The sequence below is a fragment of the Triturus cristatus genome, chromosome 12 (assembly GCF_964204655.1).
Source record: "Triturus cristatus chromosome 12, aTriCri1.1, whole genome shotgun sequence".
Lineage (NCBI taxonomy): Eukaryota > Metazoa > Chordata > Amphibia > Caudata > Salamandridae > Triturus > Triturus cristatus.
The window spans coordinates 761,915,066-761,940,716 of NC_140595.1; the positions used below are offsets into that span (position 1 = coordinate 761,915,066).

Here is a 25,651-nt window from a genome sequence, read left to right on the forward strand (position 1 = left end):
GTGCCGAATGTTGGCTTTAAGATCATGTGTGGAAATTACTAGAAGGTGGATAAAAATTCATAGAAACAGAGGCACGTAACATCTTGAGGACCAAGTGCTTCAGACCAGTGATCCAAGAGAAAGTTTACCTATCACAGTACTTGGATCCTGAACTTGTCACCTTTTTATTCAAGCTGGGGAAAGACCCCAGAAAAGGCATAAAAAGATCCTTTAAGGCCTGCCGAGATCACCTTCTCGGCATCCTAGGCCCACTAGCAAAAATAATTGGCATGGCAGAGGAGGCTCATATTAATGGGACCCCATTAATTAATAATCTACTTAGGGGCTGGAGCCAGAGAGCCTTGACCCCTCTAGGAAATGCCAATGGAGGGCTGAAGGCCAAACGGCATAGGGTTGTCCTAGGCAAGATCAACCCAAAATTAGGAGACATGGCAGAGAAAGAACACACCGAAAACCCCAAAGGACTCCTGTTCAGAGAGGATATGATTAAAACAATAGGAAAATATGTGGCTACGTTCAGGGCCTTGGACAGAGCACAGACAAATATGAGAAGGTTTTTTAACCCAAGTGTTTTGGTCAGGCTGGAAGAAGGGGCTTTTCTACCGGCCGAGGTACTCAAAGGCCCAACTTCAGATCAAGAGGTTTAGGTAGAGGTTTCCAGCCAGGTACCTCACAGTCCTTCTAGCCCTAACGAGGAAGAGCCACTCGTACCAGAGGCTTCAGATCCCGTGGACAAGGATCCAATTTTTAGAGTGAGTATGAACACTTCACATATTTAGTTTTCCCCAGTAAAAGTGGGGTTTGACTCAAGTTCTTTTCCCATGCCTGGAAATGAATTACACAAGACCATTGGGTCCTGGAAACCATTCAGGGCTTCAAAATACATTTTGCAGAGGTCTCGGTCCAATCCTCTCTCCCAAGAGTATTGAAACTTACCTTAAAAAAATAAAAGGTGGTAGAAGAAGAGGTGATCTCTATGATACAAAAAGGTGCAATCATAGAGGTTCCTTGAGAATGCCAAGTTTTTGTAAGTACACTCTTCCTTGTGGAGAAAAAAGACAAAGGGTGGAGATCAGTTATAAATCTTAGGGACCTGAACAGATTTCTAGTCTACAGACATTTCAAGATGGATGGAATCCATCTCTTAAGAGACATTCTAGTAGAAAAAGACTGGCTTATGAAGTTGGACCTGAAGGATTCCTACTTCACCATTTCCATGGCCATGGAATCTGAAGGTTACCTCCAGTTCCTTTTCAGTTTCAGGCACTTCCATTCGGCCTATCCTTGGCTCCTTGGTGTTTCACCAAGGTAATGAGAGTGGCTGCATCCTTTCTGAGAGAGGGATACTGCTAATTGTTTATCTAGATGATATCCTCATAATGTCCCAATATCATTCTCAGATTTTGAAAGGATCTGGAATTGGTAGTAGATCTTCTGGAGAGTTTGGGTTTCATAATAAATGAGGAGAAGTCCATTTTGGTTCCTTCTAGGTCCCTAGAATTTTGGGGTTTTACGATAGACACAATAAAGACCCTTATTCTGTTGCCGGAGAAGAAAATTACTAAGATCCGAAAGGAGATAAGATTTGTGTGGGGACAGGACTCCATAACCTTAAGAGAGCTAGCCAGGTTCCTAGGCCTCCTTTCCTCTTCTATTCAAGCCATATATCTGGGGTCATTACATTATCAAGCTCTACAGAGGGTGAAAGTGAGAGCTCCAAGAGAAGGATCATGGTATGGGAACAGGGTGATCGTAGATCAAGATGCCAGATTAGAATTCGACAGGTGGTTGGAGAACACAGATGGCTGGAATCACAGGGCAATCTCTGGGAGTTCCCCAGAATAAATACTAGAATCGGATGTCAGCCTTCATGGCTGGGGCGCACACTTGGGCAACCAGAACACAGGAGTTTTATGGCCTTAAAAATTGAGAAGTCCCACCACATACATTATCTAGAATGGCAGCAGGTCTCTATTCTCTAATGAGCTTCAAACACTATCTGCAGGGCAGAGCTGTCATGTTAAAAATGGACAATGTGTCTGTAGGGGCGTACATAAATCAGTTGGGGGGCACAAAAACCTCAGTCTTGTCAGATTTGGCAGAAAGAATTTGGATGTACTATCTAGAACTCAAGATCAGCTTGAGAGCATAGTACTTATGGGGGAAAAACAATATTGCTGCAGATTGGAACTCAAGTTTCTTGAAAGACTACAGTGACTGGAAGCTGAACGCGAGCCGCTTCAGAAGTCTCTGTCACTTATGGGGTCCTTTGGAGATAGATCTCTTTGCAAGCAGATTGACATTTCAACTGAAGAAGTACTTCAGCTGGATGCCAGACCCGGGTGCTCAGGCTATCAATGCTTTCCTGCAATCCTGGAGCCAAACCCGAGCTGATGCCTTTCCCCTTTTTGCAATTATCCAGAGAGTTCAATAGAAGGTTAGAAAGGAACAATGCTCTCTAGTACTGGTAACTCCCTTTTGGCCGTCCAGGCTTGGTTCTCAATGACCTTGGAATTGGCTTACGATATTCCCTTGCTTCTACCATGTAGGATGTGGGTTTACTGGACTACAAACATGCAAATGGTAGCCTCCGGTCTTGTAATGAATTAGCAATTCTCCTAGTTAATGCCAAGAGAATCTGGATTTCATTAAAGACACAGAAGTTAATATTATCCCACCCTCCTATCCCTGGAGGTGGTTGAAGGGTTTGGATAATGACATACATACAAAGAAAAAAAAAGAAAAAGAAAACCAAACAATACAAAACTAAAGGAGGTTAATACATTTTTAATAATTCAAGATGTGTATATACATTGTATTTATTTATGTGCTATTTATTTAGAATGTCTTGCACCTATAGAGAATATTCTAATATTCCTATTCAATTTCAGATAATTCCCAGTAGTTTGTGTCTCCTCCATCACCTGGAAACCTCTACAAAGTGAGTGCCTTCTTTCCTTGGATCTGCAACGCAAGTTCTTTGTTGTTTGAGAAGTCCCTTAATTTCCTGTTGTGCCATATCATTTTTGGACTTTTTGTAATATATGATGATGAATTTTGGACCGCATTTCAAAGAGTCAGATTGTACTGTGGGCATGCCTATTAGGGTCTAGCTGTATTCTGTTCTAGAACAATTTTGCTTGTGATGTAATACTTCAGAGGAATAATGTATAATGTTAGCCTCCTCTTTAATAAAATCCATATTCTCTTGGCATTTAATTAAGAGAATTGCTATTCTTTTGCAACGTGGAACAGTTTTTACCACTTTAGGTTTCACGACACGGTGAGCAGACTCTACCGCACAGTAGTATATGATTTTGCACCATTAAATATGGTAATAACATGATCAAATAGGATTTATTGCAACACAAAGTTATAAAAGCAAGGTAAAACAATGGTATGGCATGAAAAACATAAAACCAACTTCTATAAAAGAGTAATCATAATACATGTCCCCCTAAACTGTAAAGCATATAGTGCAATCTCTCAATTGCTTAAAATCGCCTTTATGTAATCAAGGTTCATTATAAACTGATCTAATCATATTGCATCTTTTGGCAGAAAAGAGCATATTCAGTTTAGAGCACTTCATATATAAGGCAATAAATATGCAGTTTAGTTCACATCACATCATAAAGTGTCCTATGCATAGTTAATAATTCCTAGATGTTCCTCACAGGGAAACTTCCATGAGGGGCACTACATTACTAGTCATAAGGAGATAGGAGGTGCTCACAATATATCATACAGTACACCACAATTTGGTGCAAGATCAATGCATAGGCTGTATACAGTAACTTATATTCCCTTTACTACCAAGCCCGTCCGCGCCATTTTTCTTAATTGCCACATTCCCAACAGGAATCTACTTATACCAAACCCAATTAGATAATTGTCATCATATTTAAGCCTCCAAGTGGCCTCTTTAAGTTCTCTGACTCCAAAACTTCGACACAGTTGAATGATCCATATTTGCCTGCAGTTAATATATAAAGGACAGAAAAACAGGACGTGTTCAAGTTTCTTTAAGTGCACCATGCACTGAGAACCAGGAGTCAATTTAGAGTGACCCAATTAGCTATAAATGAAGCAAAAGGCAGAGTTCCATGCCGTAACTGCAAATACAGTCGCCTAGCCAATGGCGGTTGCACAGCAGCGGATGGCCTGGCTCATGGGCGGCGTGGCGGGCAGGTTACTGGTTGTGTGCAGAGAGGGGAGTCATAACATATTTTAAAAAAACACATAAAAAAATAAAATAAATTTACGGTTGTGCCGGGTACTGTGTCTGCTCCTTCTCTGCTCCGTCTTGGAGAGAAGCACAGCCAGGCCCGTCTGACCAATCACAATGCTACAATGCAGCATTGTGATTGGTAATCACCCAGGCTCCCATGACCATCACAACGCTGACCATCACAACGCTGCAATGCAGCATTGTGATTGGTTTTGAGCTTCCTGGTTGACGCTCAACCAGGGAATAAGAGCCTGGGCTTGTTCTCCATGCAGGCTGTAATGCTGCCTGCATGGAGAATGAGGAAAGTGTGCATGACTGGTTTGAGTGGCCTGAGAGGGCAGACCAAACAGCAGACCAAACAGACATTGCGCACTTAGGCGTGGGCAAACCACTCCTCCTGTGCCCTGCTCCGAGAGCAGCGTGATCCGCCCACCGCAAAGCAGCAGGAAGCATAAAATTATAATAATATAAAGTTATTACGCCAAAACGCAGGTTTAGGCAGTAACCTGGAAGGTGCCCCTGATAAACTAGGGGAGCTTCACAAACTTGCAAGCCCTTCCTCCAATAGGGAAACCTTGATATATCTTATCCATGGAATACCTAAAGAGCTAGGTTTAGTCAAGATTTCCTCGAAACCCCTGTGATAGGAGGTGAGCTCTGGGGTGTGCAATATTCTCCTCGAATACAGTAGGGGACTTAACCCCACTCTACCGGAGAGTGGTCGCAACCCAAAATCCAACGTGAGTGGAAGCTGGGGGTACTTACAGGGAGCCCATCAGCTGTCGCTTAAAGCGTTTTTCTGCTGCTGTGAGAAAGTTCACTCTAAGGTGTCCCCATAATTCTGCTCCATAGCACACTGTCTCTAGTGCTTGAGAGTTGTAAATTTCTAAATCAGGGCAGAGTGGTGGGAACTGGGATGTTGATAATTCCTACTGCTACTTGTTCCAGTTCAAGCATACGGTGCAAGAGATGTGTATGCCACACCAGGTGATCAGTTATAGTCATACCCAAATAATCAAAAGTGCTTATGAGCTCAAGTGAGATTCCTTCTAACTTAGGCTTTGCCCTAGGACGCATCCCTGTCTTACGCCTCTTTTCACTGGGAAGGGTTCTGTCAGTTCGCCTACACTACCACATCTCAGTTGCGCATAATTATCCATGTGTAGCCTAACTAAAATGTCAAGTGAGAAGACCGGGACCCCCATATCAGCAAGGGCTTTCCAATGTATCTTTCGAGGGACTAAATCAAAGACCGAGATTAGGTCCGCAAAGAAGACATATAATCGGCCTTTGCCCAAGGTAATGGCTTTCAAATACAGCATTTGGAGTTGAAACACCTGTACTAACAGACTCCCTAAATTCGTGAGGCTGGGAACATTCCATTTTGGACAGATGTCTGCCACATATGCTAAAAATCCCACTCCTTCCACAAAAGAAACACGGATGAGGTCCACCACTAACATTTTAGCCAGCTTCCCATTGTGCAATCTTGCTGTTTGTGGTTGCTTTCATGGGGCCCCTCCTGCCTAAACATGCCCCTAATAGTAGCCTGGATTTTTTTATTTTCTGGTGCCACTGATAGACGTGACTTCCTTAGAGAACCAGGAGGTGGTAGACTAATGTGCGTCTTGGGTCACTCACAGTATGCAGTGGTGTCTCCCCCTGAGTCATGAGCCATTTCAAGGTTGTTTCCCTGACTGGCTCTGGCTGGCTACTCTTACCTGCCCGACTCGCACGGAACTCATTACTAAATGGTGGGCAGAGGATCAAGCAAGAAATACACTGGAATCCGATCACAGAGAACCCACCACTGACTTCCCTGCAACCTACAGCATAGTTCATTGGATACTGTAAGATGCTGTAATAGCTCTCTCTATCTTTCCTGTTCTCTCTCTCTTTTCCCTGTTTTTGTATAGCTCTAAAAGGAGGAGCCTAGAACAGGATGCTCTTTCATCAAGCCTTTGGGCCACATGTTTCAAGCAATTTCGCAAACAGGCCAATTCACAGAAACGGTCCATTTGCAAATACAAAACAGGCTTTTCTCATGTATCAAACCCTATTTTGCAATTCGTTTACCTGTCACCGAATTGCAAAATGGGTTTGTTATTCAGTATTTCAAAGGAAAGTATTTAGAGTTTCCCCTCCAAATACTGAATCGCAGCGTATGTATGAATGATTTGTGACCGTGAATGCGATCGCAAAACATTTGTACTTTACCACCAACTTCAAGTTGGTGGTAACCCATTCACAAATGAGAAGGGTGGCAAAAAAGTTTTTTGAGAGCAGGCACTGGTCCCATGGACCACTGCCTGCTCTTAAAAAATAAAAAGAAAACTTTTTATTTTTATTTTTTAAATGCAACCCGTTTTCTTTTAAGGAAACGCTACATTTTTTAAAAAAAATGATTTATTTATTTAAAGGCAGTCACGGACATGGTGGTCTGCTGCGCCTAGCAGGCCACCATCCCTGTGCATTTTAGCAATTCCTAGGGAGTCGGTAATTTTGACCTATCGCTTTAATATTAATGAGGTAGGTTGATTTGTGACTCCCTAGCAAGAGGTAAATAAAACTCTTGGAATTTCATACATTAGGAATAGCGATTACCTAATTGCAATTTGCTGAAATTATTCCCTTGCAAAACCTACTTTTCATCTAGGGCTATATTTTTAAGCATCTCAAGGTGGGAACATTGGTTAAATCAAACTTTGCCAACATTATTTTTACTATGCAGTTGGTTGTTGCACTTCTGCTCACAGCATATTCTAACCTTCTCTATTGTCTTGAGAAACAAGAGCTAACAGTGGAACCTTCACTTGACCAGCACCTAACCTTCTATGACTCTATCTGTAATGACCCTGTATAAGAGGGAGAAACGTGTGCACACTCAGTGGCACCCACTGTTGAAATGCCTATTCCCTTAGGAATCCAAGTGTATTACAAAAAACAAGAGGTGCACCACAGATAATTGGAAGATAAGGGAGTCCTTTGTCATTGATGAATTTTCTTCAAAGGTCATACCTTATAAACATTTTATTTTTCAAATTATATAATAATTTCAAAAGACATGAGCAAACAGTTTGTATGACTTTACAAAACAGACCAGCCGACGCGTTTCGTCCTGAAACAGGACTTCTTCAGGGCTGTCAAACAATAAACAGAAAAATATATACATATAAATAACATACATGTAAAAAACATATACATATTATAAAAATACTTATACACAAATATAAACACCATAAAAGCAATGACAAGACAAGACAACATTGTTTCCTAGTGGTTAGATACACTGATTTCAATTATGAGGTATATTTAAACCTGATAGTCATTTTGTTTCCACCTAGAGAATTAACTTTAGGCATTCCAAACAATGTATCGCATTACAGTGTAATCAAATTACTACCACATTTGCAGGGCCAGACCAGAGAGATATGCCTTTGTTTTTGAACTAACAAACTCAAAACAGATAAAACAGAAATTTCATCATTGGATAAAGTCCTGGTTGACAGATTGACAATCATAAGTTCCTTATCTGCACTACCCGCCTTGTTTTCTGGATTCATTAATTCTCTGGTTTCCTTGATCTGGTCACTCTGCTTACTGTTTCTGATCTTGTCTTTTTGCTGATGTTTCTGTTTGAATTCCTGCCATCTCGTCTTGTCTTGTCATTGCTTTTATGGTGTTTATATTTGTGTATAAATATTTTTATAATATGTATATGTTTTTTACATGTATGTTATTTATATGTATATATTTTTCTGTTTATTGTTTGACAACCCTGAAGAAGTCCTGTTTCAGGACGAAACGCGTCGGCTGGTCTGTTTTGTAAAGTCATACAAACTGTTTGCTCATGTCTTTTGAAATTATTATATAATTTGAAAAATAAAATGTTTATAAGGTATGACCTTTGAAGAAAATTCATCAATGACAAAGGACTCCCTTATCTTCCAATTATCTGTGGTGCACCTCTTGTCTTCTCTATTGTCATGTGCACTTCCACAGTGGCGATGGTTGTTGCTGAACATGTGTGGAGCAGTGATGTAGCTGTTTGATGACCTTGATGTGGATGCCGTCCCTGATGAGGGCATGTTTTTCTATTGTCTTACATTCCCAGGATGTTTGAAATATAAATACTTGGAAGGAATGCTTACCTGCCATGGATGGAAATCTGAGACATTTGCACAGGTTTTTTGAATGGAATGTGCCCCATCTTGAATGCATATCCTCAGATTGTCTAAAGCAAGAGCTGTTGCATGAACCGCTTTGTAGATATTGTAGGTAATTCTAAAGTCCATCATTGTGTTAATTGGAAGATTAACTAGTTTCTCAGTCCCTGTACATATTTTGGTCTTGTTGTCCCGTAACAAGAAATGTATCTGGTCCAACCATTGACAGCTAAAGGCTTCTTCCCAGAACCTTTTCACAAAGATATCTCCTTGAGATGTTGTAGGGTGAATGCTGGTGAAATACCCTTCAAAATCTATCATCTCCGAACTGTGTATTGCAAATCCGATTGTGCCAGAAAGTATTTCTGAATATTTCTTGCTGGAGAGAAGAGAATTTGTTGACCATGCTTCACTGGCAATCCATATCTTGCCTGTCACATTCTGTCTCACAACCTCATCAAGGAGAGGAGTCAGATAAACATCGGATGAGAATATGACAATGGCCATGGCTTCTGACGTTTTGATAACTTGGACAATATGAAAAGCATTATCTTCAGCTTTGGTTAGGTGGATGTTCTCACTGAAGGCCACACAAACACCAATTGTGATTAGTTCTTGCTTTACCAATTGACTCCCCAGTTGCCCATAGTCATCATCTGCAGCCAAAATTCCAACCCATGTCCATCCGAAGTGAATCACTAATTGAGCCAGCCCATGGGACTGGACGTCATCACTGGGAATGGTGCGGAAAAAGGAAGGAAATTGGTTCCGGTCACTTAAGAGTGGGCTTGTTGAAAAATAACTGATCTTTTAAAAAATAGAAAATAAATGTTAACACATTGGAGTTTCAAAAGGACATTTCCACAAATGGTCACTCTGACCAGTGACACCTGGATCCCAGATCCCCAACCACTAGGTAAAATTTGCTTAACCTTGCCTGGCTGTCACCTTCTTTTTCTCAGTAGACTAAGGTTGCAGTTTTACTGGGGTGCCTTCATTTGGAATACACTTAGGTGAATTATAAAAATATTAAATCAGCAAAAACGTAGTAAAACATTTAACATTGAACACATTTTATATCAAAAAGGTAAATTAAATCAAACAGTTGTCTTCTACTGGAATTACAGGCTGCAAAATAATTGAGAGCATCAAACAGAAAACGCTTGAACAAGAGAGAGGCTTCACATATCCAGTCTCTTGTTAGGTTTACTGGCTTTGAAGGAGAAATGCCTTTTCATTGGACGCTCTCGTTCAGCCATTCTCTAACTTTCATATAAGTATTTATCTTTCAGAGTCAGCATTTGGTACTCAAGCTGCTTTCAGAATCAATCTCTGCAGCACCAATCAAGAGGGGGCATTATACAAGAACCAGGGTGGGGCTTGATGTACTATAAGTCAAAATATCGGTGACAGACAAATCATGCTATCAAAATATCATTGATCAAGGAAGTAAGTGAGTATAGATAAGGATAGATTTACTATTCTTAACTCTATATTAACATATCTAACTTGCCTATATATATATATATATATATATATATATATATATATATATATATATATCATATGATGTCATGGAACATGTCATGTGTGATGTTATATGTGAGGTCATAAATACTGCATGGCGTGGGTGCAAGTTGTAGTTAGCACTGCTAACCTTATCTGGTGAATTTCTGTGTTTTTTAGCTCAAAATGGTAATGTAATCACTGACAAAATCACTTAACTATAACATTGTTTTGTTTCTCTGAATTTCCACATTTTCTTTAAAGTAAAATAGCCCTTAATTATCATATGTAATTTAACCTCCGCCCCATCGTGCATGGCTGGTGGTTGTCTGCCAGGGCCTGGCCCTCAGTCAGGCTGTGCAACAACACCCCTGATACAGCCAACCTTACACGGCGTACGGCCTTTGGCCGTGTGCAGTGGGAGGTTTGGCATAGGGCCTGACCCTGGGGACCCATCCCCTGAGGCCACTTACTTAAATGAAGGGGAGGGGGGCTGCGTGGCCCCCCAAGCCTTGCTTTGTCCTAGGATCCCTATCCCCTAGGGCTACTCTTTAAAATACATGGGAGGGGGTGTTGGTGGCGTCCCACCCCGGGTTGAGTTTGACCCCCAGGACCCCATCCTCCGGACCCCAACACAAATCTTATGAGGATAGGGGCACTTGGAGCTTATTTTTGCCCTGAGGACCGGATCCCCATGGGCCTGGGGTACATTTCAGGGGGAGGGGTCACACAGACCCCTTCCCGGGCAAACCATGGCCCAAGGACTCCTTTCCCCAGTGCCAAGTGCATCTTACAGGGGGACAGGGATATGTGGCCCCCTCCCTTGGCCTACTTCAGCCCAACTTCAGCCTAGGGGGCCCAGTGTGCTTCTTTGGAAGAAGGGACGTTCGGCACCCACCTCATATCAAGGATCCCATCTCTGGGGCCCCAGGCATGCTTGTTTAGGGAGGCAGACATGCAGTTTCCCCCCCATTGCCAATTTTGCCTTCTTGGGACCACCTCCACCAAGGCCCGATGCAATTTTTATGGGGAGGATGCACTCTCCCTCCCCAGGCCGTCTTTGGCCCCGGGCAACCCTTCCCCAGGGCACTGCGTGATAAATTGTGCGTGCCCACCCAGGGCACCTATCATAGTGCCATTGGGAGCTGCATCCAACAGGATCCAGAATTGCTCCCACCTGCAGGGAACAGCTACTAATGCAGTTACCACCAGGTGGAAGCCATATTTCCATCTGTTTCCCTGCTCTCATTACTGGGGAAGGAAAACAGATCCTAAATGCACTCCCAACAGGCAGGACAATTTTTTAAGTTCCCGCACACTTGGAGCGGACTTGGAGCCTGATTCACAAAGGGACTCCACACTCGTTGTGGCAAACCTCCAATCTTGCAGGAGTCTCCACACTCAGGGAGGAATCTCTGTAATAAGAATTCTCATTGGGGAGATTCCGCTATGAGTGAGGACATTTTTTGTGAGTGCGCCTCCCGACAGCAACCCTCTGCAGGGGGTAAAGGGGCCATGGACCCCCCAAACATCCCCTCTGACTCTCACTGACTGCACCCACCTGTAAGGGGATCTCTGTTCCACTCTAAAAGTGCAGACGGGAGCCGCCTTCACTGTGAAAACATGGAGCGGCTGCTCTGTGTTTTCACATGAATGTGCTGAGCCCAGGGCGGCACGGGTTCAACGGCGCCCTGGGGGCAGCGCGTACAACATTATCAGGCGCATTGTAATTGTTTGAGCCCGGCGCACATTTTAAATCACAATGCATAATACGGACCCTGATGTATTTAGTGTATATATCTTTCTGATTACTTGCAATTAACAGTGCTTATTTCTTGCAGTGGACGTCCAGTATTATTATCTGTTTGTATTTTATTCCATACATTTAACAGGTGCATTTGCTTACTTATAATTGTCCTAGTATTGCTTGCACATATATATATATATCTCTATATACATGTTGTTCATTTGACATCTGGGAAAGCCTTTTTGTTAGAGATTGTAGCACAAATGAAACCCCATGCTTTATTCTGAAAACTGTTTCTGATGTGCCTCATTTTATAAGAGTGAAACCCCTTTCCAGGTGTTTTTATTGCTTCGCCGTGTGTGTGCTTCCGTATGGGGGTCTGATATTTTCTATTATTTGGGAGGGCGAAGCAATAAACTGGAGTAGTGCACTGGAAGTGACAGCGTTAGGTTGCTTCTTGCACATATGAGGTATCACCAGTGCAAATTCCTCTGGTGAAGCACTGTAAGGATCAATGGCTAGATGTACATAGCACTGGTAGCAAAATACTGATTGCAATTTGCGACCAGTATTTTTGCGACCAGTGTGCATTTTGTAAACCGTGCCATAAAGTGATATGTCGGTTTGCAAATATAGTGGGTTGCAGTTCAATCTACCTCATGAATATTAATGAGGTAACCATAGGTGCTAGGCTGCAATGTGTGTTGCCAGGAAGAGAGCAAGAATGGCTACAAAATGTGCACTGATATGCAGTTTTACCGATAAAACCATAGCGCACAAATGAAAATGTGTGAAACTTGGGTGTCTTGATTGTTTTGATCCTATTAAAACCTTTGCTTTCATTACCCTTCAGAATTACAATAATTACAGAATTACATTTGTGTTTTTCTAACTGCTTACATATTTTGCAAAATGTGTACAGTTCAATTACAGGTATTTAAATGTTGTTTTGTGTTAGAAACAAATCAGATATTCTTCTGCCTTTCCTTTCTCTCTCAGCACCTCAGAAAGATTGTCAGATAGTTCACCATACAAAATGCTCTACCTTTGCAATCTCCATGTTAAAAGAAATAGCAGCAATTTGTCATAAGACATAGGCTGACATTTGATCTCTGTCTGAACCCACAACAAATCTGATAGATAAAAACAAATTGAAAGGCATCTCTATTGCTAATTCACCTTCTGAACTCTAGCATGGTGACTTTCAGGATACTGCCTCACTCCCAGCACCCCTACTTCCAGCGACTGTGCCATGGGTTTCTGTATTTTTGCCCCATATGAGTGGGTGACTGGTCAAGTGAGTTGAAGGATTGATTCAAAGATTACAGTTGACCATTGTCCCCATGACACTATCAAATGTACTTTGAATTTCTTTCCATTATACCTGGATGCATGCATATTACCAACATATGTGCAACATCCACCCTATTTTCACTCCACTCCTCCAAATCTGACTTGAAGCGCTCAGGTATATTTGCTGTAAAATTTGAGGTACCATTTCATCCTAATCTTCCATTAAGTTTTCCTATGTTGTAAGCTCCTGAAACACTTAAGTAAACTTCTCCAGTTATTTGCCTAGGGCACATCAGGAATCTCTAATTCTGTTTCTCATTGTGCTTGGTATTTTCACTTGTTATGGTCCCTGACATTTTTCTCTACATGCTGGATTGTGGGATAAGCCCCTTTGTGGATTTAAACCTTCTCAAGATATTTTCCCAATGGGGTAAGTTGTACCATAGTCGGTGTTCTTTTGCTGGCTGCTATACCTAGTGCCTAAGTTGGGCATATTGAAGTCTGTTTTGTTCCATGAACTTAAAGTTGTTTTTACGTTATATAAAGGATTTAATAAATTCCTTTGTGAACATGTCGCTAAGTGTGAGGCATCCATCCTCTTCGGTTTCTCAACTCTGTTCCCATCCAATTCTGGTGAAACATATGGGTTTATTTTTATGGGTGTGTGTTAGAAATTGGGTTACTGGTTGACTCTGGTGTGGCATACGTAATGCCACAGAAGAAAGATTTCTCCAGAAAAGACTTGGGTTTGTGCCCACACCAACCACTGATAAGTTCAGAACCATTTGTGAGATCCAAGACCTCTTCAGGAAAGTTTGTCTAAGGAGCTTCTTTGCAGATCAAGTGGAACTGACACCCAAGGACACAGGACTACGAAAACCTTCCACTTTCACACCAACGGCAGCCATGGTACCACCGGATGTCTTAACCTTTGAAAAGGTGGTCCTGAAAGATATCAGGATGATGAAGCAAAAGAACGCCTTCCACAACACCTCTAGACAAGAAAACAAAGCCGTCAAAAACTTGGCGAGGGATAAATCTATCACTGTAAAGGAAGCCGACAAGGGTGGAGCTATTGTTATCATGTCAACCAGTAATTTTAGGACAGAGTGCCTCCGGCAGTTAAACAACATAAGATACTACACCCCCCTTAGGGAGGATCCAACCACACGCCTCACTACTAAGATCAGAGCGTTAGTGATGGAAGCCCATACACAGGGATGGATCACCAAAAATTAGTCAGAGTTCTTGACCAACGATAATCCTTGTATTCCATCCTTCTACTGCCTACCAAAAGTTCACAAGGGAACCCTACCACCACCGGGAGACCAATCCTGTCAGGGATCGGTTCAGTTTTAGAACCATTGTCTAAATTCTGCGACCATTTTCTCAAACCACCAGTAAAAGACACCCCCACGTTCTTGCAAGACACCAGAGATGTCTTAAACATCATAGAACTACACAACAAATAGTGCGCGCATCTGGATGCTTTAATAACTCTAGATGTTTAGGCCCTCTACACCAACATTCCACCATTGACTACATTAGAGGTAATAGAGGTGATAATGCCCTCTACCCAATGGGTAGCCTCTACACCTATTTAATTTATCGTGGAGTGCGCACATATCTCCCTGACTGAAAATTATTTTCAATTTGAGGACCTCATTTACCACCAAACCCAGGGGATATCAATGGGGAGCACCTTCGACCCATGGATAGCCACAGTTCCCTACTTTTTAGTAGTTTCCACCCGAAGGCGTTACGTGACAACCTCCTGTACGGCCAATATCTGAGGCTCACACGCAACTGCAGTAATCTGGAGGAATTTAAAACTCAGTCCTCTGAACTAACACCCCATCTGGCTAGAAGGGAGTACCCAATGAATACTATACAAACTGCCTGCAATAGAGCCCACAATGCAAACAGGGCGGCCGTCCTTGAAACTAAAATAGAAACCGACACTAAACAAATCACATGTTTCACCACATTTACCCCTGAATCCAATATGAGCAAAAGGATCATTAATAGATATTAGCGCATTTTTAATACAGGAGATCTGACAGTGAACCCACCCAGATTTGCATTTAAAAGGACCAACAACCTGAAGAATCTTCAAATTAGAACGAGACCCAAAAAAGAACCACACATGAAGACCCAGCTGTGGGACTTGCTGCCAGTAAAGGGCCACCACCCATGTGGGCAGTGCACAGTATGTCCATTTACAAAACCTAGCAAAATGGTGAAACTTTCAGAAACATTTACTTGGAATCAAACCAAACACACCAATTGCAACACCCGCAACTGTGTTTACTTCATAAAATGTCCATGTGACCTGATGTACGTGGGCATGACCACCTGCCCCATCAAAATCAGAATCACAGAACACCGAAGTAACATCAGGTGTGGAAAAATCAACACCAAGATGTGTGCCTATTTCACAGTAAATAACCATACCGCAAACAACCTCCAATGGATGATTCTGGAATCACACCCTTTGATAAGAAAATCGTCTCACTTCAGAAAAGAGCAACAATGTATCTTCTGATTGTCAAGTCATATTGGGGACCTCAATGATGACATCCAATGGGCAGAACTAAACAACACATAGTTCCCCCGACCTTCCAACGGGTTACACCGGTGTGCACCCAACCCCACTCAAGGTCAAGTATTTACGAGGGAATTCCATTGGCTTAATAGGGTACTCTAATACATAAAAATTAAACACCAACTAGAGAACCCCACCCCACCTCATCTTCACTGTCCTATGAGCGTAACTGTTACATACCATGTACCACACTCATGCCTGGATATCACACGTTATGCCCATTACCAATGTGTCGATAACCTCCTTTTTGGTCACTACCTACCAACATGAGACCAACCTTCACAACCAGAACTGACACTTAACCTTTGGATAAAATATATCACATATCACACAGATCTCCTCATGTCCTGCCCCCACCTGGCGTCCTAACACTGCTAATGAGCACACCCGTAGGACCACCAGCCATTTGGGCCAATTTTTTTGTCCTTTATTCATAGACCGTCATTTTCCTAACAACAGTATTAGTTAACAACATCCCGCCCCACTGAGTGTGCACTCTCCCTCAATAAAGTTTAGTTGATACACCTAATATGGCCGCCGCCCACCGCAGACTAGCTTCTCACGCAAACATGCGTCGAGCACTTGCGATATTATCGAGGGCCGGCCAGTCACATGTACGGGAGCCAGAGCAGGGGTAGGATGCAGGCAAGTTGCATGCCACCCGTTTGTAAGTATTCTCTTTACTGCCAAAAAAGAACTCCACACTACTATCTGAGGCTTGTAAGAATGGATTACTGACGGTACCACATATGTGCGGTCACCCGCCTTTACTTGTTTATTTTATCCCAACAGAATCAAGCAACACTGTGCTCGTTTGGCACAACCCATAAGCTACGATCCTCATTTCAGGGGTAAGTCGGGTGGTAAAAAAGTGAAAAGTAAAACCTGTTGTGGCATTATGTCACTATGTTGGGTTATGAGCAAGGCATTTATCTGCCATTATGTTGGGTTATGAGCACGGCATTTATCTACCACAATGTACCTTTTACCGAGTTAAAAAATATACTCGACATATCTATGCACGTAACGCATTACCTCTTCGGTTTGAACGCATTTCCTCTCCAGTTTGAATCCATTATTTAACCAACACTATTTACCAAGTACCATCACTCCATGATCAAGTACAGGCAGCACGTACTGCTTTTAAGCGTTCCTTTAACCACGATGATCACACAACTACATGGGGCTCCACTAAGACTTGACACATTACGCTGTGATGTTCTTAATATTAAACAACTGTGTCCTTAAAAATTCTGATTAGCCCTGATGGTCGCACTACCACATGAGACACCCAACCGGCCTTGATATATCACGCTGTGATACGTTCCTTTTTAAATTCATTCTATTTTATTGTTCCCCCACTGTTCACCATTGCTAGGATCCAGTTCAGCATGGGCACACAGTACCTCATGAGTTTACTATAATCTAGAACTAAAACTACAAGATTTGTTTTTAATTACTGCATTTAAAACACTTTCAGGTCTCACGATTCCAAGTACTAACCCTGGAAATTCAAGAGCAACTCTGGTGACAAAAAGACACTCAAGACCGACCTTGCGGTAGTGATTCGAGTTAGGAACACCTCCCTCCTTCCCCTTTTTCCCAGAGGCTGCAGGCGAGAAACATGTTGACCACTTGCACCAGCCTGACCCTGTAGGACCATAGCCTTCAGACAGGGTCCACTGATTTTAGTTAGTACACCCCCAGAATAAAAATGCATTCTACAAAGGCCAGTACTAGAACTATTTTAACTCACTTTTCACCCTCATCTTACAACCTTGACCACATACCCCCATGCACCCAACAGCTGTCTCTTTAAAAGATCTCCGTCAAATAGCCCCTTCGCGGGTGCCCGTCAGGCATTGCTGCTCCGGCCCGATGAGGAGCACAGCCCAATGATGAAGCATGACATCCTTCGGGGTGTGTGAGGGCATTCAGTAGAGACCTGTACACTCCCCTCTCCTTCCCTTAGGAACTGCACCCCTACTTAATCTGACTCTGGTGTGAGCCTTGATCAAGTAGCAACGACAATCCTAGTCAGGATAAGGCACAATTAAATCTCCAAATTAACCTGTGCTCATCCTCTGGTTTCTTGGCACAGAGAAGTCAGGCTTCACTTTGAGGCAATGTGTAAAGTATTTGTGGAAAACTTCAAGAAGTAAAATAGTGAAACACCACACAAAAATATCCTACACCAGGTTACAAAACCATGTTTATTTTAATAGAAAGGTCAAGATCAAAACAACAAAAGCTCAATCTGCCGAACTGGAGTTATGAATTTTTAAAGAATAAACCATATAATAACACCTCAAAGCATAAAGCGCTAACCGAGGATATATGGTCGCATTGGACCGAGACAAAGTCAAAAGTTTAGATTGACTGTGATGCAGCATGGGTCGGATACAGTCCCAGATTAGTCCCCTTGAAGTTTTACCTTCTGATGTTTTGTGCCAAAAGTCCTGTTTGCATTAGAGACAGTCATTGAGAGCAAGGAAACGGCATGGGTGGCAAAAGACATGGTTAAGAAAGCAGGACGGGTGTCGTGGAAAGGCGGGCTGGAGCTTTGCGTAGGCGGTCCTCCATATGCTGACACTGCTGCTTCATGAAGAGACGTGCTTGCTGCAGGTCACGCTGATTGTCTGACTGAGTGGCACTGTTTTGGTGCTTATGCCGCATTTGCATAGTGCCCAAAAACTTGAATGTAAGAGCACAAGAACCACACCAATAGTCCAGGACCTGATGAGCACCTCTTGGGGGGTCAATAACTCACTAAAGAAAGGTCTTGGTGCTGTTGAAGAGCCTGTTATGTCCCTGGTGGCAGGCAGATTCGCCCTTCGAGTCACTCTGAGGTCCTGGATTCAAGCTGAAGTTGCAGATCCAGTTCTTATTCCCCAGGCAAGAGGGCAGCAGGCAACAGCTCAGCACAGCGGGCAGTGGGCAGCAGTCCAGCAGAGTGGCAGATCTTGTGACAGCACAGCAGTGCTTGTTTCTGGTAGAGTATCCGCAAGTTCAGAAGTGTGCTGAAGTGATGGTGTCTGAGGTCCTTCATTTATACACTGGTGCTCTGGTTCTGGAAGATGGGAGAAGCGTCTAGACAGTGACTTTGAAATACAGGGGATTCCCTACCTCCGATGCCCTGCCTCTGAGGTGGCTAAAGTGACAATGCAAGATCATTAGGACCAATGTATGGAGACAGGAAAGAGCCTATTTAGGTGTAAGTGAGACTGGGACCATGTCTTCCCTTCCATCCTGCCAGTGATGGCCCATCCAGTCACATCTAAGCTTCCATTGTGTGTGGCTGTCTAGGAGGAATACACAAACCCCAATTGCCAACTACAACCAGTCATGTGACCAGAGACAGAATGCAGGCACCAAATGACTATGATACAATGTAATTTTTAGAATTGTAATTTAAAACCCCAACTTCACTATAAGTTAGCTGTTTAAATTAACCCTGGGCGAGACACTACGCTTCGCCCACGTAGTGTACGCAGCGCTGCCTGCTTCGCAGTTTTCGAAGTAGGCGAAGCAGGCAGCGCTACACACATGCCAGGGCGAAGCGTAGCTGCCTGCCACCCACCACCCATGTCCGCGCATGCGCATTTTGTCAGAAGAAGTTGGAAACCAGGAAGAGGGAGCCCCGGAGACGCCGTGCTTCAGGTAAGTGTCTTTACTATTATTTAATTTACAATTAGGGTATGTTTTTAAAGGAGGGCGGGTGGGAGGTGGGTGGCGCGTAGTGGGGCTACGCGGAGCGCGTAGTGTGCGTAGATTTGGGCACACTACGCGCTGCTTCACGTAGCCCCACTACGCCCACTACGCCCACCCTTAGTTTAAATTAGGATTCTAGAGACACCAAACATGAACCACTCACTGTCTACGTAACATGGCAACTCCAATTTTATCCTATGGGAGAGAAAGGTCTTGCAGTAGTGAAAAACTAATTTAAGAGTTTCTCACTACTAGGAAAGGTAAAACATAAAAACACATGTCAAACTTTTTAAATACATTGCACCCTGTCCTCTGTGCTGTCCAGGGCCTACCCCAGGGGTGACTTAAATGTATTAAAAAGAAGGTTTAGGCCTGGCAAATGGTTTAAATGGCTAAGTAAGTGGGCAGCAGAACCAGGCTGCAGGCCCACTAGTAGTGTTTAATTTGCAGGCCCTGGTTAAATGTAGTACTACTTTACTAGGGACTTACGAGTAAATTAAATATGTTGATTGGGGTCAACCCCTTCACTGCTATGCCTTTTCCCCCTGTGCTAAGCCATTTTTTGGCAATTTGGGGTAGTTTGCACTTAGGCCCCTGTAACCATGCCAAATTTGCGTCCTTTTCTTCCAACGTCATTTGGATTCTAAAGGTACCCAGGGTTTGTGGATTGCCCTGGAGGGTACCCAGAAATTAGCCAAAATACAGCTAAATTTTGTTTTTTGGGGGACAAATGGGAAAAAATTGCTGCAAATAAAAGCGTCTTTTTTTTCCCTGCATATGGTATCAAAAAAGGGTTTGTGGGGCAGAAATCACCATTTTCTCAGCTTTTAGGGAATGACAGACTACTGCCAGAAAACCCAAAAATGTTACAAAGTTTTGGCATTTTTCTGGGACATATCCTATTTTTGCTAATTTTTGTGCTTTCAACCTCCTTCCAGTTAAAGGCAGAAATGGGCATGAAAGCAATAATGGATCCTGGAAAGCTATACATTTTAGAAAAGTAGACATAATTCTGAATTCAGCAAGGGGTCATTTGTGAGATTCTTCAAGGTTTCTTTATAGAAACTAACAGTTAAATATAGGAAAAATTGAAACTTAGTTGAAAAAAACAGCCATTTGTATCAGCGTTGTCAACTGTAACTTCATCTAATTATGACAGCTCTTTGAAAGCAATATACCATTACATCCGCAGGACCTTACTGGTTGTGAGGATATATAGGACTTGAAGGTTCACAAAGAACCCGACGAACCCACAGCCAAAAACTGAGCAGCAACTTGCAAAGTTTTTTATAGTATACTGGGTATATAGCAATTATTCTGGGAAAATGTATACATGGAAAAATCGGTATGAAAGACACCTATGTATTTCAGAAATGGGAACAAAATATAGAGTTCAGAAACAGTAGATATTTGCACATTTCCGAAATTGGGAATACTCATACTAGCATGAGAATTATCGGTCATTTTTCAAAATGACTTCTTTTTTCACATTGCCTTTCATTTGGAAGGCAGAAATGCATCAAAAGTCAATAGGTAATAACAGTTGCTCTAAAAATATGAATTACCCTAAGTCTCCCGATAAAAATGGTACCTCACTTGTGTGGGTAGGCCTAGTGCCCACGACAGGAAACGGCTCAAAACGCAATGTGAACAGACCACATATTTACAATGAAATATTACCCTTTTTTGGAAAGTGCCTAGCTGTAGTTTTTTAACCCTAGCTCTGCCGGCACCTGGGGGAAACCTTGCAAACCTATACATTTTTGAAAACTAGACAACAAGGGGAATACAGAATGGGGTGACTTGACTGGCTCTCACCAGGTAGGCCTGGGCTAAAATTTCGTTCCGTTCGCGGAAATTGCGATAATTTGACATTTTCGCGTTCCGCGGAAAGCGCGAAAATGTCAAAATTTCCGCATTCCGCAGCTTGGCGATAATTTGTTTCTTGCTCGCGCTGAAAAATAATACATTCTCGCGTGCGCGCGATCGCCTTACCTGAATCCCTGCGTTCGCCGACAAGTTTTCTTGATCCGGTCGCGTTCTCCATGAGATGTTGTATTGTTTTTAGCCATTTGCGCTGTCTCGCGATAGTTCGCGCCCGCAGTGACGTCATGCGTCGCGCGATCACGTCTTTCTTCTCGCGATCATGCACCGCAAGACAACTGAAAACAAGATGGCCGCGCCCGCGAGCAACCACATGGGTAAGTTGGCGAGCCGCAACCATGCAGAAAATCTCGCGAACATGCAGGAAAAAAACTTCCGCATCTTCGCGATATTTCCGCGTGTTTGCGATAATTTTAACATTTTCGCGATAATTTGCGAAAGTGGATTTCGCAAATTCCGCCCTGGTTCTGTTACCCAGAATCCCTTGCAAACCTAAGACATTGTCAAAAAAACACATTTTCCTCATATTTCTGTGCTGGAAAGATCTGGAATCAGCGTGGATCCACAAAATTCCACCCACCCCGTGTTCCCCAAAGTCTTCCGGGAAAAATGGCACCTCACTTGTGTGGGCAGGCCTAGTGCCCGAGACAGGAAAAGGCACAAAACACAACGTGGACACACCACAATTTCACAATGAAAAATGACCCTTTTTTTACCAAGTGCCTAGCTGTAGTTTTTTAACACTAGCTCTGCCGGCACCTAGGGAAACCTAGCAAACCTATAAATTTTTTTAAACTAGACACACAGGGTAATCTAGGATGGGGTGAATTGACTGGCTCTCACCAGGTTTTGTTACCCAGAATACCTTGCAAACCTAAAACATAGTGATAAAAGCACATTTTCCTCACATTTCTGTAGTGGAAACTTCTGGAATCTGCGCGGATCCACAAAATTCCACCCATCCCGTGTTCCCCAAAGTATTCCAAGAAAAATGGTACATCATTTGTGTGAGTAGGCCCAGTGCCCGCGACAGGAAAAGGCTCAAAACACAAGGTGGACATACCACAATTTCACAGTGAACAATTACCCTTTTTTTTTTGCAAAGTGCCTAGCTGTAGTTTTTGAACCCTAGCTCTGCCTGCACCTAGGGAAACCTAGCAAACCTACACATTTTTGAAAACCATACACCCAGGGGAATCCAGGATAGGGTGACTTGATTGGCTCTCACTAGGTTCTGTTACCCAGAATCCCTTGCAAAGCTAAATATTTTTTTTTAAACACATTTTCCTGACATTTCTGTGGTGGAAAGATCTGGAATCAGTGTGGATCCTCACAATTCCACCCACCCCGCGTTTCCCAAAGCCTTCCCGAGAAAAATTGTACCTCACTTGGGTGGGTAGGCCTAGTGTCTGCAACAGGAAACGGCAGAAAACGCAACGTGGACACACCACAATCTCACAATGAAAAATGACCCTTTTTTTGCAAAGTGCCTGGCTGTAGTTTTTGAACCCTAGCTCTGCCGACACCTAGGGAAACCTAGCAAACTTATACATTTTTAAAAACTAGACACCCAGGGAAATCCAGGATGGGGGACTTGACAGGCTCTCACCAGGTTCTGTTACCCAGAATCCCTTGCAAACCTAACAAAATTGACACAAAAAACACATTTTCCTCACATTTCTGTGGTGGTAAGTTCTGGAATCTGCGTGGTTCCACACAATTCTACCCACCCAGTGTTCCCCAAAGTCTTCTGAGAAAAATGGTACCTTACTTGCATGGGTGGGTCAAGTACCCGCGACAGGCAAGGGCCCAAAACCTATTGCGGCGACATCAAAATTACCTATCACAAACCAACCTGGTTTAGCAAGGGGAATGCCATGAGTTTTTGGCCCGGGGCCCGGCGGCCATCTAGTGAAACCTACCAAACCCACATATTTCTGAAAACTAGACTCCCGGGGGCATCCAGCGAGGTTTGGCTTGCGTGATTCCCCCAACATTCTCCTAACCAGAATCCCCTGCAAACCTCACATTTCACATCCATGAAAGACATACCTCATTGGACTCCCCCAAGTGTCTAGTTTTCAGAAATGTTTGAGTTTGGTACTTTCCCAAGATGGCCTCTGAGCCTGTGGCCAAAACCCCAGGTGCACCCCCCCAAAACCAGGTAGTTTTGTTATAGGTAATTTTGAAGTCTCCACAGATCAGAGTCGTTTCCTGTTGCAGCCACTATGCCTACCCACACAAGTGAGGTACCATTTTTATCGGGAGACCAAGGGGAATGCTGGGTGGAAGGACATTTTTGGATCCACGCAGATTCCAGAATTTTCTCACACAGAAATGTGAGAAAAAAGTGATTTCTTCAGCAAAATTTTAGGTTTGCAGGAGATTCTGGGTATTAGAATGTCGGGGGACCCAAGCAAGCCATACCTCGCTGGACTCCTGTATAGTTTTCAGAAATTTGTGGGTTTGGTAGGTTTCCCTAGGGGACCGCCGAGCCCGGGGCCAAAAACTCATGGGACCCCCCTTGCAAAACCAGGTTGTGTTGTGAAAGGTAATTTTGAAGTCACCTAAATTAGTTTTGGGCCCTTGCCTGTCGCGGGTAATTGACCCACCCACACAAGTGAGGTACCATTTTTCTCAGAATACTTTGCGGAATACAGGCTGGGTGGAATTTTGTGCATACACACAGATTACAGAACTTCCCACCACAGAAATGTGAGAAAAATGTGTTGTTTTTTTTACAAATTTGGAGGTTTGCAGGGGATTCCGGGTAACAAAACCTGGTGACAGCCAGACAAGTCACCCCATCCTTGATTCCCCTGGGTGTCTAGGTTTTAAAAATGTATAGGTTTGCTAGGTTTCTCTAGGTGCCGACAGAGCTAGGGTTCAAAATCTACAGCAAGGCACTTTGCAAAAAAAGGGTCTGTTTTCACTGTAAAAATGTGTTGTGGCCACATTGCGTTTTGGCCCATTTCTTGTCGCGGGGACTACAAGTGAAGTACCATTTTTCTTGGAAGACTTTGGGGAATGTGGGGTGGGTAGAATTTTGTGGATCCACGCAGATTCCATAACTTTCCACCACATAAATATGAGGAAAATATGTTTTTTTGTCAAATTTTGAAGTTTGCAAGGGATTCTGGGTAACAAAACCTGGTGAGAGTCACAAAAGTCACCTCATCCTGGATTCCCCTGCGAGTCTAGTTTTAAAAAATGTATAGGTTTTCTAGGTTTTCCTAGGTGCCGGCAGAGCTAGGGTTCAAAATCTCCAGCTAGGCACTTTGCAAAATAGTGTCAGTTTTCACTGTAAAATATGGTATGTCACGGGCACTAGGCCTACCCACACAAGTGAGGTACCATTTGTCTCAGAAGACATTGGGGAATGCTGGGTGGGTGGAATTTCGTGGATCCATGCTGATTCCAGAACTTTCCACCACAGAAATGTAAGGAAAATTTTTTGGGGGACAATTTAGAAGTTTGCAAGGGATTCTGGGTGACAGAATCTGGTGAAACCAGACAAGTCACCCCATCCTGGATTCCCCTGGGTGTCTAGTTTTCAAAAATGTATAGGTCTTTTTGGTTTCACTAGGTGCCGGCAGAGCTAGGGTTCAAAATCTATATCTAGGCACTTTTCTAAAAAAGGGTCCGTTTTCACTGTGAAAATGTGGTGCCTCCACGTTGCGTTTTGGGCCTTTACCTGTCACGGGCACTAGGCCTACTCACACAAGTGAGGTACCATTTTTCTCGGAAGACTTCGGGGAACACGGGGTGAATGGAATTTTGTGGTTCCACGCAGATTCCAGAACTTTCCACCACATAAATGTGGGGAAAATGTGTTTTTGTTTTACAAAGTTTGAGGTTTGCAAGGGATTCTGGGTAACAGAACCTGGTGAGAGCCGTCACCCTATCCTGCATTCCCCTGAGTGCATGGTTTTCAAATATGTATAGGTTTGATAGGTTTCCCTATGTGCCAGCTGTGCTAGGGCCCAAAATCAACAGGTAGGCACATTGCTAAAAAAAAGTCTGTGCCTTGTGGGCTTTCTGCCGCCCTGGGGGGAATTGGCGGGGAGGGGTTGCCCTGATATGTCCCCAAGGGGGGCAGAAATACTGTGGCTATTGTTTGGGGGGTGGGGGCATTGGTATACCCATTCTGTGCAGCCCCCACCCCACGCATAAAAAAAGCCAGCATAATCGCTGGCGCCTAGTGGGCTATCTGCCCCCCCGGGGGGGCAGAAAGACTGGAATTTCTCTGGGCAGAGGGTGGGGGCATTGGCATGTCCAGTTTGGGCAGCCCCCATTCTGATTCAAATTGGCAAATAAAATCCCTGGCTTCTAGTGGGCTTTTTGCCCCCTGGGGGGCAGATTGGAGGCTACCGCCCCCATCTGCCCACCAGGGGGGGCAGAAAGACTGTAATTGTTGCGGGGGGCTGGGGGCATAGGCATGCCGGTTTTGGGCAGCCCCCACCCTAATTCAAATTGCCCCCCAAAAAATCCTTGGCTTCTAGTGGGCT

The 25,651-nt window shown here is 43.4% G+C and overlaps 1 protein-coding gene across 1 annotated transcript in view; it reads right to left on the reverse strand.

Moving 5' to 3' along the window:
- The window catches only part of LOC146782747 (extracellular calcium-sensing receptor-like), a 59,358-nt gene that overhangs the window by 26,641 nt on the left and 7,066 nt on the right, over positions 1–25,651 (reverse strand). Inside the window, exon 2 of the mRNA XM_085637224.1 lies at positions 8,383–9,204. Coding sequence (XP_085493350.1) covers positions 8,383–9,204 — 822 coding nt within the window. The remainder of the gene's footprint in view (positions 1–8,382; positions 9,205–25,651) is intronic.